The 13515-nt window shown below is 43.8% G+C and overlaps 1 protein-coding gene across 4 annotated transcripts in view; it reads left to right on the forward strand.

The window, feature by feature from the left end:
- Window positions 1–13515, forward strand: part of LOC311015497 (neurexin-3a-like) — a 79330-nt gene that overhangs the window by 31256 nt on the left and 34559 nt on the right. For all 4 annotated transcript variants that reach the window (XR_014597359.1, XR_014597360.1, XM_084012768.1 and 1 more), the window contains 3 exons: window positions 8434–8727; window positions 9663–9810; window positions 12899–13282. Coding sequence is in view for 2 of the 4 variants with exons in the window: in XM_084012768.1 (XP_083868894.1) it covers window positions 8434–8727; window positions 9663–9810; window positions 12899–13282 (826 nt within the window). In the remaining 2 variants the exon portion in view is untranslated. The remainder of the gene's footprint in view (window positions 1–8433; window positions 8728–9662; window positions 9811–12898; window positions 13283–13515) is intronic.

Below are 13515 nucleotides of genomic sequence, written 5' to 3' on the forward strand. Positions count from 1 at the left end.
GCTAGACGCACACACACACACACACACACACACACACACACACACACACACACACAAATATGAGTTCCCCATGCTGATGATGTCATATCTTCGCACTTCACTGGAGCCGGTTGCTGCACCACATGACAGTAGGGACCTGGTCACACACACACACACACACACACACACACACACACACACACACACACAGCTTCATATGCAGGGAGAGGGAGGAAGTGGAGCAGTAGCCATTTAATCCCCCTCTGGCCTACTTCCTGCTCTGTACCATGCTGGGCAGGTTTGTGATCCCCTGTATACCCCCCCCCCCCCCCCCCCCCCCCACACACACACACACACACACACACACACACACACACACACACACACACACACATCCTTTATTTCCTCATGGGGACACACAGATATGAGAAGGATAAACATGCGGTCACAAAACAAATAACACACAAATACAGTCCATTAATAATGTTATGAAGTTGTTCATCTCATCAAGCAGCCAATGAAAACATGACACATGTATTCACCATTCTCAAATAAATACATGCTTCTCAGATGTTGATTTATCGTAAAGCACGACGAGAAAAGGACGATCATTTACGAGTAAATGAAGCGGATTAATCACTTCATACTTTGCTTGAGAAAATTAATTTTAGTCCACAAATGCCTTCCGTTATTGATCTTATTGCAGCTACACAGTGTTTTTGTCATCAGCAGCAAAGACACATTATCTGACTAAAGTGTATTGTTTGAAAGAGAATGAACTACTGTAACTGTCAAACTCACCAGCTACTAAACTAACTGTTGCAGCACAATCAGAGATATTCATCATTCTTGTCAAAAGCTCACTTCTACATTACCCACAATTGCAACTTTTGGAGTGACTTCAGTGAGTTTATCAGACTTCATGCAGCAGAGAGTAGTATTTAGAGAGTTTACGGTTAAGATCTCCTATAGAGCAGCACATAGACATTTAATAAATAGTTTGTAACACACTATAATATTTCTTGTACACAGCTGGGACTGGGACTGGACCACCCACCACAAAACTGCCCCATCCACCAGCTCACCTCCTGTCTCACCCTCTCATCCTCCACTCCCTGCCATTAGGGCTAATTTGCCTGCTGCCAATGCTCTTGTCCTCACTATCCACAGAGCGACATTATGGATAAATGTTTTGTTGCCATGGCAACAGGTGCTGGTCGCCCTGGGTAGCCCTTGTGGCTGGCTGGCCCATGATTATTATGCCTTTCATAAGCCAGCAATTACAGAGAAAGCCTACATCTCAAAACCTACAAAATACATAATGGCCTACAATAACACATAATTGCTGTAATTGTCATTGTCATTACACCTCCATCAAGCACTTGTATGCAGCCTGGCATGGCTGCAGCCAACAAAGGATGAGCACAGCACCAATGACTGCTCTCCTCAGGATCCTCCAATCGTAGTTAAATGTCTTCAGAGTATTTTTACCAATCATCAGCAGTACTCTGTCTACACCCAGAGGGGAATATTGTGGTATTTATTTGATTTTATCGTATCTTGTTATATATGATTTTGACAATGTACAGTTGAAAGCATTGAAACAATGACATTGGACTTGGTTAAGGTTCTTTAAGACGTTTCTCATCTCATCCAAGAGACTTCTTCAGTTCTAACTGAACTCTACTGTGAGAGTCATGTGACTCTTTGACCCCCCCCCCCCCCAGCGCATGTGGCTCCTGAGCCATCAAGTGAACTACTGACATGGGTGTGAATGGGTGTTGCATGGGTCAGCCACTTCAGATACTTGGACGACACATGGGTCAAAATCAAAACACAGGCTGTTAACTCAAGTTAGGGGTCATCAGAACCCTCCAGCATCGGACCAAATGGACTCATAAGTCCAGTCGGAGAGGATGAAGGGAAGCTCTAAAGACAAAGAGACACAACACATTAGGGAGGACTGTAAAAACCCTGTCCAATCAAAAAAGTCTGTCTGTCTGTCTGTCTGTCTGTCGATACTCACTTCCTGATTGCACTCTGCTGATCTCGAGCACTCGTTTGGCATTCTGGGGGAGCGGCTTTGAACAGAGGTCTGAACGAAGGGGACGGGACTCTTTTGTTTAGGGGAAGCGTTCAAAGTCTGTGTTTTTTCCAAATGACAGACTCGGCCTTTAATGCTCCATGAACTGAGCTGTTATTCACCATGGCAACATAATATTCAGCGTGACACTGAAAGTAAACCCGATACCATTGTCTTGGTAGATCGGTGGTTCGATCCCCAGATGTAAATGAGTCCTGATGGGCAGGTGGCAAATTGCATGGCAGCCATCAGCGTACATGAATGTGAATAAGTGGTTACATGTAGTGTTCAGTGCTTTGAGTGGTCGAAATACTAGAAAGGAGCTTTAAAATGCAGGCCCATTACCACCATCGTCTTCATCAACTGAAGGGGTAGCTGTGATTGACGAGTATCGTATCCTCAACTGTCGATCACTGAGCTGAACATAAATACATTTACTTTTGACTGATTTTGACTTAAAAATAAGTCATAACTAAATGTCTCAATAATAGTAGTGTAATGCCTGCTGTATGCATTTTATTCAATCCATCATCCAATAAAAATGATTAAACAATGAGGCCGGTTGAATTTTAGATGAATTTGAGGCAGGTGCCACGGTTCAGCTCATCCAATGGGCTAATGAATGAAGCTATCATTTCGCTGCCTATAGCAGAATCACTTCTTCCATGCTGTTCTGCAATCTGTCTGTTAATTCTGCGTTCATGAGTTTGTCTTAAAGTGTGTTGTGCTTGGAGAGGAATGAACAAAGTGAGCCGCTCAGAAGTCTTATGTTTTCATTCATGGAGGCTCTGAGTGGTCAACTCGGACAGATAGAACAAATTAAGACATTTGAACCTGTGCAGAGAACTTTGATGAAATGTTGGGTTCGGTGTGTGAACACGGACTTTAAAGGCTCTAGGAGTCAATCGTTTAAAGATCTGGTGGTAAATTTCTCAAAAAAGTGACTCCAGTGAAGGAAATGGAGTAAATTAAAGTCATCGCTACAGTTCTTTACATTTCCCTCACATGTCACTGTCTCTCACAAAGTGACTTTCTCGTACAACATAACTACACTCTCCATAAGGTTTTCAGGGAAATGTATTATTATTCAGTTTGAAACACGTAAATGAACAAAACCAAAACACGCCATGAAGCGACATAGTTAGGTTTAGGCAAGGACGAGTTCACTGAGATGCCTTTACAACAAGCTGAAGCTCATATTCATATATATATATATATATATATATATATATATATATATATATATATATATATATATATATATATATATATATAAAAAAAACCCTTACCTATAGCACTCTGATCGTAGCACTGTTGCTCTTGAAGTACTAGTTTACTCAGATGAGGACCTAACACTTGTTCTATTTTTAGCTCTTACTTTATCAGCAATGATACGTTGTGGTTTCTTTGTTTCCTTCTTTTGATAAATGTACTTATTGTAAGTTGCTTTGGACAAAAGCGTCTGCTAAATGACCTAAATGTAAATGTAAATGTAAATATTCATCTAACTGATCACATGAGACAGCTCATACTGTTTCCCACAAAGGAAATGCTGCCACCCTGTGGACAGAAATACACAGTGCTACCATGTCACCATTTGACTGATACAAGTCTATGCCCATACATGACGGTTAAACCAACATGGATATTTAGTTACAAGCTCTTACTCTGTGTTAACAATCACACAGACTCTGTACTGACAATGTGGTTTATCCTTCATTTCTGCACACACACACACACACACACACACACACACACACACACACACACACACACAGTGTGTACAGTATCAGTAGGCAGAGATTTATGGTCCAGTTATCTCGACATTAATGATTAATGTCAGTGAGTCTCTGCAGACTTGTTGTGTATTAAACCAAGACCGGGTCCGAGCAGAGCCTGAACAAAACCACAACCAGGTTTAATAATGCTGCAGTCGCTATCAGCAGACACTGCAACAAATCAATGAAATGTATACAAACTGTATGATGATCATCACAGGAGCTCTGTTCTCCCAGCAGCCATCAAATAGTCTCTCTCTCTCTCTCTCTCTCTCTCTCTCTCTCTCTCTCTCTCTATATATATATAGTTGTCTGATCTATTAGTTATCTTAATTTAATGCTGCACATGTGTGTGGTGTAGGAGGTGAAAAGTGCAGTGTCTCTGTTTCTTGGCAATCTAAAAAGGTAATTTTCAAGTCAGTTCGAGTCATATTGTGTTACATTGCTCATTTTTAAAGATTGTGTGTGTGTGTGAGAGAGAGAGAGAGAGAGAGAGAGAGAGAGAGAGAGTGGGTGCCTGGTTGACGAGATAATACAGTGATGGATTTCTATCATCTGGTCATTTTTTTCTTGTTTAAACTCTCAGTCACACACCAGCGTCCCTCTGTGTATGTAACTGTGTGTACTGTGTGTGTGTGTGTGTGTGTGTGCGTGTGTGTGTGTGTGTGTGTGTGTGTGCGTACGCTTCACTCTCATGTTAACGTGCCGCCTGCAGCGAGCTGATAAAGCTCCGCCTGCATGTTAAAGGCCTGTTTGGTCTTATTGTTCAGAGGTGACAGGAACCTGAAAGTGACTCGTCTCATCATCCTCTACCCAGAATCCCCTCATCCCCCTCCCACTCCTCCTACTCCTCCTCTTTCCCGTCTAGAGACACATCTCATATGATTTATGCTCCCTTTATCAAGCCACATGGCCCACAGCGACCCCATCAGGTCTTTGTGTCTCATGGTCGCGTCCCACCAAAGGGGCCGTCCTGCGGTTGGTAACAATAGTAGACCTGTAGTAGAAAAACACCGTCAGATCCCCATCATTCCTGTTCAGTTCAGTGTCCGATTGTTGTTTGGGACTATGATGTCATCTAGTGAGGATGGTAGAGGTCTGGTTTAGTCACATGGTTAAACGGACAGATGCTGCCGGTCAAGGAGGGAACATGGAAAGGAGCGATAGTGGCGACGATGGATGAGGCAGGGAAAGGCCGGATGGTGCAACTTTAATTGCAATTTCAACATATAAAGCTGTATTCTCCCTGCTGGCCACCAGGGGGCGACTCCTCTCTGGTTGTATAGAAGTCTATGACAAAATGGTCCTACTTCTCTCTGCTGGCCACCAGGGGGCGACTCCTCTCTGGTTGTATAGAAGTCTATGACAAAATGTTCCTACTTCTCTCTGCTGGCCACCAGGGGGCGACTCCTCTCTGGTTGTATAGAAGTCTATGAGAAAATGGTCCTACTTCTCTCTGCTGGCCACCAGGGGGCGACTCCTCTCTGGTTGTATAGAAGTCTATGAGAAAATGGTCCTACTTCTCTCTGCTGGCCACCAGGGGGCGACTCCTCTCTGGTTGTATAGAAGTCTATGAGAAAATGGTCCTACTTCTCTCTGCTGGCCACCAGGGGGGCGACTCCTCTCTGGTTGTATAGAAGTCTATGAGAACATGGTCCTACTTCTCTCTGCTGGCCACCAGGGGGCGACTCCTCTCTGGTTGTATAGAAGTCTATGAGAAAATGGTCCTACTTCTCTCTTGATGTATTATCTCAGTAAACATTGTAAACATGAGTTTATGGTCTCAATCTCTAGTTTCAAGTCTTCTTCAATCCAGCATGATGTTCATTTAGTACATTATGGTCCATTTAGAGTCCACCAGACCCAGAAAGCAGGGGATGCTTTGGGGGCGGGGCTTACCTGCTGATTGACAAGTTGCTACCAATGCTAGTTAGTTACTTTCACTAGCTGTAAAGTTGAACCTTGAATTTTGAAGCTAACCTTTTTAGCAGCTTCACACCAGAGTCCACATTGATCCAGATCCAGTAAGGGTGCTGCCCTGCCTCTTGTGTTCATCTGATCCAAATATGGTCCCTTCTATTCACTGGTTGAAAAAAATTCAAGATGCCTGACGGCCAAAATGCCGAACTACAGGCTTCAAAACTGTATAGTCCGCAAACCAACCGACGTCACCATGGGGATGTCCACTTCTTATACAGTATGTGGGTGTATGGTGATGTAATTTAGGTGGAGAAAGTAGTATTAACAGAGTAATGCATGTTTTATTATTCTATTATTAATATGCACATGTTGCAAGTATGTAGGCTCCTTTACTTTTACGAGTACTTGCTACACAGCCAGTTGGCTACTGCTGACAAGTGAAATGAAACCCCCTAAATCAAAATAAAAGCTTAAATCAGAGCTTTTATTTTGAAAGAGGTTCAGGGTTTTCATGTTGAGTGTGAGAAGATGAGAGGAGAGGATGAGACAGATAATGGGAGGAGGACGGGTGTAACAAAAGGAGAGAGAGAAGATTCCCTGAGCACCTTAAGGGATGAGTTGATTTACTGTCAAATCTGCTGCTGGATTATCGATAATCTGAGCCAGGCCCCTCAATCCACCCACTCAGACAGAAGCCTGCAGCACACACATTCATATCACACAGAGGGTGTGTTTGTTTTCTCTGCCCTGAGTATTAGAAAAAAAGCCCTTCAATTTTCCACTTGAGCAGATTTCAATTTAGCCTCCCATCCCCCTCCGTGACTTCATCCTGCTGCTGTTATTGATGGCGTTTAGGGCGGCTGAGATACAAGATGGGCCACTTAGTGTTTTCATTCATTTGTCTTCCACCTTTGGCAGGGCCCTGCCTCATACAGGACTGGGTCTGTCAGGGATCTGGGTCTGAATGACACACAATCATAGAGACCGGGTTTTATTGTTTATTTAACAAACCCTTTTATTGGATGGAGCAGTAGCACCATCACACACACACTGAAGTGAGGGGAAAATGAAGACCAAGAGGACTCCAGCACCTTCACAAACATCAGGCAAAACCAAATAAACACAGCATGTATAAAACTTGGTTGACAGCAACCAATTAAATAAATTAGATTTAACAACAAGAAAATAAGTATTAATAAGTAAATTACTAAAGCAAACAAAAGGGAATCCTGAAACCAATCAAAGGCCAGGTAAAGTAAAGTCAATTAAACAAAATAAATTACTCAGATAACCCGAGACACTCGACTAAAAAGCTAATGCTAATTTAAGAAAGAAAATACCATTAACATGATTATGGTGGTTAATATTTTAGGATTTAGGATTCAAGGCAGCTGGGATCCCTCTTCTTTTTTGCAGTTTCTTTCTACAATGTATAATGACAATAAAAGCACTTTACCTCTATAGATGCCTTTCTTAAAGTTTGACCCAAAGGATTCATTATACTTATTGTGGTGTATTTCACTAAATAACTCACAGTACACGGTTTTGCTGCACGTTTCTCTCTTTACTCAGCTGTCACCGGAAGTCAATACAGATATCCCAGCAGTCCCGAGTTAGGCTGAGATTGTTGATCTATGGCACCACCCAGTTACCAAAATACCAAAACTCAAAAGTTTAATACATCACACTTATTATGATATTATTATTCATATTAATATTATTATATTCATTTATATTAACATGAGTTTGTCAGACAGCTTTGTTTATGGGAAGGAAGTATTCCTAATTAGAATTTAGAATTCAGTGTCATTCTTCACCCGTGCCATTGTTAGCCGGTAGTACCGGGGATCACCACTATGTGTCAGATGAGGTTCTCAACAACAATAAACGCTTCATTGAAAACAATAAAAGCCGCCACCAGGCTGTTAAAACTTACTCTATGTAATGACGGCCTGACTGAACTTAATCTCCTCTGGTTATGCTTCTAATTTTCATTTTGTAGATTGTATTTAGTGTTTGTTTACTTAGTTTTGCCACCAAAGTGCATTTAATGCTGGTCCCTGCTTGTCCCTACAGGTCCCTGTTGGTCCCTGCTGGTCCTTGCTGGTCCAACAGTGATGATGCTGTTCAGGGCTGAATAATAGTTCATTTCCACTACTGCTCAAATGCTTGCATTAACTGCTAGCTCATAGTGGTAGTTATCACTTTTGTATTACTGTATTTTATTTGTATCGCCTTATTTACATGACATCATCGTATTACATGGATAAGAGTCTTATAATGCAATAGAACGGATTATTGTCAACCAATAAATTTGATTAAAGACAGGTCCATGCATTTAGGAGGTTTAGGTGAACCATGTGTCAATATTTGCATTGTACCCAGCAAGTTGAGTACTCCCTTTAAAGTTTGATTCATTCGTCCATCATTATGAGGTGCAAGTATCAATTGACAGGCTTGTAAATATATGAATTATAATTCATATCCAGGGATGAGCAACGCAGTCATCTTGAAAATTCATCTGATTTTTCATTAAATTTTTTTCCCTTGTTTTCTTTAGGTCGCTTCTGTTTGATGAGAACTTGTTGATCCTCACTTTATCGTAAAGTCTTACTAGTGACAAGAGTAATTATATGAATGTCTGACAGTGATGCTATCCTTGCCGTATCACAGGTGGTGTATAAGAACAATGACATCCGCCTGGAGTTGTCCCGCCTAGCTCGCATTGTGGACCCTAAGATGAAAATCGAAGGTGCGGTGGCCTACAAATGTGAGAATGTGGCCACTCTGGACCCTATTTCGTTTGAGACTCCCGAGGCTTACATCAGCCTCCCAAAGTGGAACACGAAGCGGATGGGATCCATCTCTTTCGATTTCCGCACAACCGAGCCCAATGGCCTCATCCTCTTCACCCATGGCAAACCTCAGGAGCGCAAAGATGCTGCCCGCAGCCAGAAGAACACCAAGGTCAGTCCATAATTCACAAATTTTAACTCAACTTTCATCAAAGGCAACTGTACTTGGTGTTTGGAATGATCAATGAACCCTTTTGGGATTCTGGCAAATGTCATCATTAATAATAATAATAATTCTTTAAATTTATATAGCGCTTTTCAATGACCCAAAGACGCTTACAAGGGACACAAAAGAAACAGGGTAGAGACATACAGGGGGAGACGAGGGAGAGACAGTGAGACGTTAATGAGCGAGGTGATGGAGAGACCGGCTATGGGTAGGGGAGGTCGTAGGCTTGGGAGAAGAGGTATGTTTTTAACCGGGACTTGAATGTGGGGAGTGAGGGTGAGTCGCGGACAGGTGTGGGGAGAGAGTTCCAGAGTCGAGGTGCAGTACGGGAGAAGGCTCGGTCGCCGAAGGATTTGAGTCTGGATGTGGGTGTTGTCAGGGAGAGAGTGGAGGAGGATCGGAGGGCACGGGTGGGGCGGTGGGGAATGAGGAGGTCAGACAGGTAGGGGGGGGCCAGGTGGTGGAGGGCTTTGAAGGTGAGGAGGAGGATCTTGAAGTTGATGCGCTGTTTGATGGGGAGCCAGTGGAGAGGGTGGAGGACGGGAGTGATGTGATTTTGGCGATGCGGCGGAGGTGGAAGTAGGAGGTCTTGATGACGGAGCTGACATGGTGATCGAAGGAGAGGGTGGGGTCCAGGATAACGCCAAGGTTGCATGCCAGGGGGGAGGGAGTGATGGTCGAGGTGTCGATGGTGAGTGAGATGGGTCCGGTTTTGCTTCATGGTTTATTTTTACTTAGGTGTAACTTAAATATTTTCCTGCCTTTTTCATTGCAACTCACTATTCATGGATAACAACCGCGAGTTGCATTTTTTTTTAGAAAAATGCCTTTGATTGATTGCTAATCATCTGTTGGTGTGTTTTTCTGACCATCTCCAGGTGGATTTCTTTGCAGTGGAGCTGCTGGATGGCAGCCTTTACCTACTGTTGGACATGGGCTCAGGGACTATCAAGGTGAAGGCCACCCAGACAAAGGTCAATGATGGGGCCTGGTATCACGTGGACATCCAGAGAGACGGACGCTCAGGTCAGTTGTGTGGTAAATCAGTAAGGTCTACTAGCTTGAAACAAATTTAAATAACCCTTTTCTATGAAAGCATCTCTTTATAGTATATTTTAAAAAGCACATGTTTTAAAGGAAAACACCACCGCATTTCCATACTGAACTATGTTCTGCTCTGATGTTAGACGAGGTGATACATACCTCCCTCTCCTCTGTGCGTGCACTCAATGGCTCTTGAGCGCACTCCGCGCAGCGCTAATTTGCTAGCATGTAGCTTGTCCTTCGGATCCAAAGGGGGGTGAAGTTAGAAGCGACCAAGCACTTCCACGTTGTCCCTATTTAAATACGGTTACGTGAGTAGTTACACGACCCAAGTTTGGTTACACAAAATGAAACATGCCAATTTTTCTAAGCGGATAACAAGGATAACTATATAGTATGGCGGAATAACAACTGGAAGCACTTCGACGTCGGCGCAGTAATATCATCACTCCGCTCCCCCTCTTACTTCCGTCAATAGAACCTACGTGACCTGCATGCCGTCGCCTGCACTACCTGTAGTAGTTTGTGCACAGTTGAGGAAGCATCAGGTTGTAGTAAGATAGTTTGTGAACAATCAAACATCATGGTTATAACGTGGATCGTACAGGGTTGTGAAAACAAGCAGAAGGTATATAGTCCCGTCATGTTTTGAGTGATGATATTACTGCGCCGACGTCGAAGTGCTTCCAGTTGTTATTCCGCCATACTATATAGTTATCCTTGTTATCCGCTTAGAAAAACTGGCATGTTTCATTTTGTGTAACCAAACTTGGGTCGTGTAACTACTCACGTAACCGTATTTAAATAGGGACAACGTGGAAGTGCTTGGTCGCTTCTAACTTCACCCCCCTTTGGATCCTAAGGACAAGCTACATGCTAGCAAATTAGCGCTGCGCGGAGTGCGCGCAAGAGCCATTGAGTGCACGCACAGAGGAGAGGGAGGTATGTATCACCTCGTCTAACATCAGAGCATAACATAGTTCAGTATGGAAATGCGGTGGGGTTTTCCTTTAAAGTACATCAGAACAAGAATTTCCTTTAAACATATGAAAGTTTTAAAAAAGTCAACCAAAAGCTTTTATTTTATTTAATTTACCAGTATGTCCATAATTTTATGGACTACTTATAATTTATGAAGCTGTTATTGAATTCTTGTCAACTTTCCTCAAATAGCGAAAAGTTGAATAAACAGAAATGTATATAATTCTAAAACACATAGAGATAAAGATATGATGAAAGACAAACTTTTCCCAAGTCATGTGCACATACAGTCCATGGACTACCCTGTTATTAAGCTGCTGCAGGCCTAGACTGCCAACTGAATGCCTATCAACCCAACCCAGTCGTTTGTGTCATGGACTTGGATTTCTTTTGTAGCGTTCTGTTTTTTAAGTTTACTCATCATTATATAATTGCACAGACCTACAATTCTTGAACCCTGACAGTATGAACTGATCCAATAATGGGAGCTAGCCCAGAGATTGTTGACCTCCAGCCTTCTAACAACCAGCCTTTACAGCATTCTATTAACCTTGGGTTCCTGAGTCTGCTCTATGCACCGGTTTCTGGGAACCTGCTTGGCCCTGGGAGATCCTCGTAGTACCCAGTCTGATAGCCTTCAGTTACCTGTCCTCCATTCTGCACCCCGTCTTTCCTAAGCCTGCGCTATCCAACATTCTGTGTTTTCCAGTAACGGGGTCCCAGGCGACACCAACTGGTTTCTCTGTTGGGTTCCCATCCGACGTCTCACCTGTGTCTGTGTAGCGAATCCCAAGAGACGACAAACCTGTTCCTTGTTTCCTGTCGGCTTTCCGGTCAACACCTGCTCCTGAATTGGAGGTCCCAGTAGATGTAAACATTTTAAATAGCTCCCAGCCTTTCCAGCCTGTTGGTCTTCAGCTTGTATCTGGCCTTCTCCAGCCCCCCTACCCGTGCCTGGGAATTTATACCTACCTCACTCAATCCAGCTCCATTGCCGACTCCAAGCCTGTTCCTCTGTGTGGAAGTCATTAAAGCTTCCAGTCACCTAGCCACCAGAGAGTCTCAATGTCTGACTCCAAGCCTGTTCCTGTGCCAGGGGGCCAAGCTTGTTCCTGGGTTGGGAGTCCGACCCGACGTCTCACCACTTAATCTACAGCAAACGCCAAGCCCTTTCCCATGTCAGGAGTCTCAGGCAACATCTTGCTAGTTCTTCTGCCATGGGTCCCATGTGACATCAAGCCTGTCCCTTGTTTTCTGGTGACAGTCCGGCCACATGTTCCTGTGTTGGAGGTCACAGTCGACACCAAGCTTGTTGCTACTTCCTTTTCCAGTCCAGCTGACACCTGTTCCTCGTACTGCCAGCGGTATGGCCGACACTTGTTCCTGCACTTGCAGCTGATTCCTACTTGGTGGTCCAGCCAGTACCTGTTACTGCTGGGCTCCCAAGGGGCTAAAATGGAGCATTTTAGACAGAGGGTAGCTCTCCAGGGAAACAAGATCCCAGATTCCATCTGGAGGGCAGACACCCTTGCCACATATAAGAGTCGGCTTAAGACTTTCCTCTTTGGACTTATACATAGGGCTGGCTCAAATTTGCCTTGGACCAGGCTGTAGTTAAGCTGCTATAGGCCTAGACTGCCGGGGGATATCCTATGTTACACTGAGCTCCTCCCTCTTCCTCTTACGTGTCATTCATGTCCCATTAATGCTTGTTAATAACTTGACTTCTTCCCAGAGTTGTGCTTTCTCTCCTCACAGGTTTCCATGGATCAGGGTTACACCCAGACAGTGGTTGTTTATTCTGTACACATGAGATCTATTGTGGGAGAGGGATCCCTACTCAGTGTATCTCCCTGAGAGATTCTCCTTATCCGATGAGAGGGTCCTCTGACAGAGGATGTCTTATGTTGTACAGTATAAAGCACTCAGAGATTAATTTGTGAATTGTGATATTGGGCTATATAGATAAAATGTAATTGAATAAATGTATATTTAAACAGATAGTTTGAGAAAATGGTATATATATTTAACACTGCTGATATCAATGCAGCCCTGTACCTTATTTTGATTCAATCCTTTACCAACACAGGGACAATCTCCGTAAACAGCAGAAGGACCCCGTTCACAGCCAGTGGTGAGAGCGAGATTCTGGACTTGGAGGGCGACATGTATTTGGGGGGGCTTCCCAATGACCGCACCAACCTGATTCTGCCTACCGAGCTCTGGACAGCAATGCTCAACTATGGATATGTAGGCTGTATCCGTGACCTTTTCATTGATGGTCGAAGCAAAGACATCCGTCAGATTGCTGAGGCACAAAATGGCGCTGGTATCAAACCCTCGTGCAACAAGCAACCAGGCAAACAGTGTGAGAGTTACCCGTGCAAGAACCGAGGGGTCTGCAAAGAAGGCTGGAATAGATTCATCTGTGACTGCACTGGCACTGGCTTCTGGTCACGCACCTGTGAGAGAGGTAATTCCTTTTTTCCCTTGCATCAACCTTAAACCGTACTGTTACCATCTACTACTACAAGGCAGAGGACTAAACTCAACAGACACACTAGCGGACTGGTAGTTCCAAAGCTACTGGAATTCAGGACTAGATTCAGGCTACTGGAGTTAATCAGTGAGATTAGCTGACTGGCGAGACCACATAAAAGGATGGCCAGAACACACACACTTAGGACACAAAGGGACACACAGGAC

This window comes from Eutrigla gurnardus (assembly GCF_963514095.1).
Source record: "Eutrigla gurnardus genome assembly, chromosome: 7".
NCBI lineage: Eukaryota > Metazoa > Chordata > Actinopteri > Perciformes > Triglidae > Eutrigla > Eutrigla gurnardus.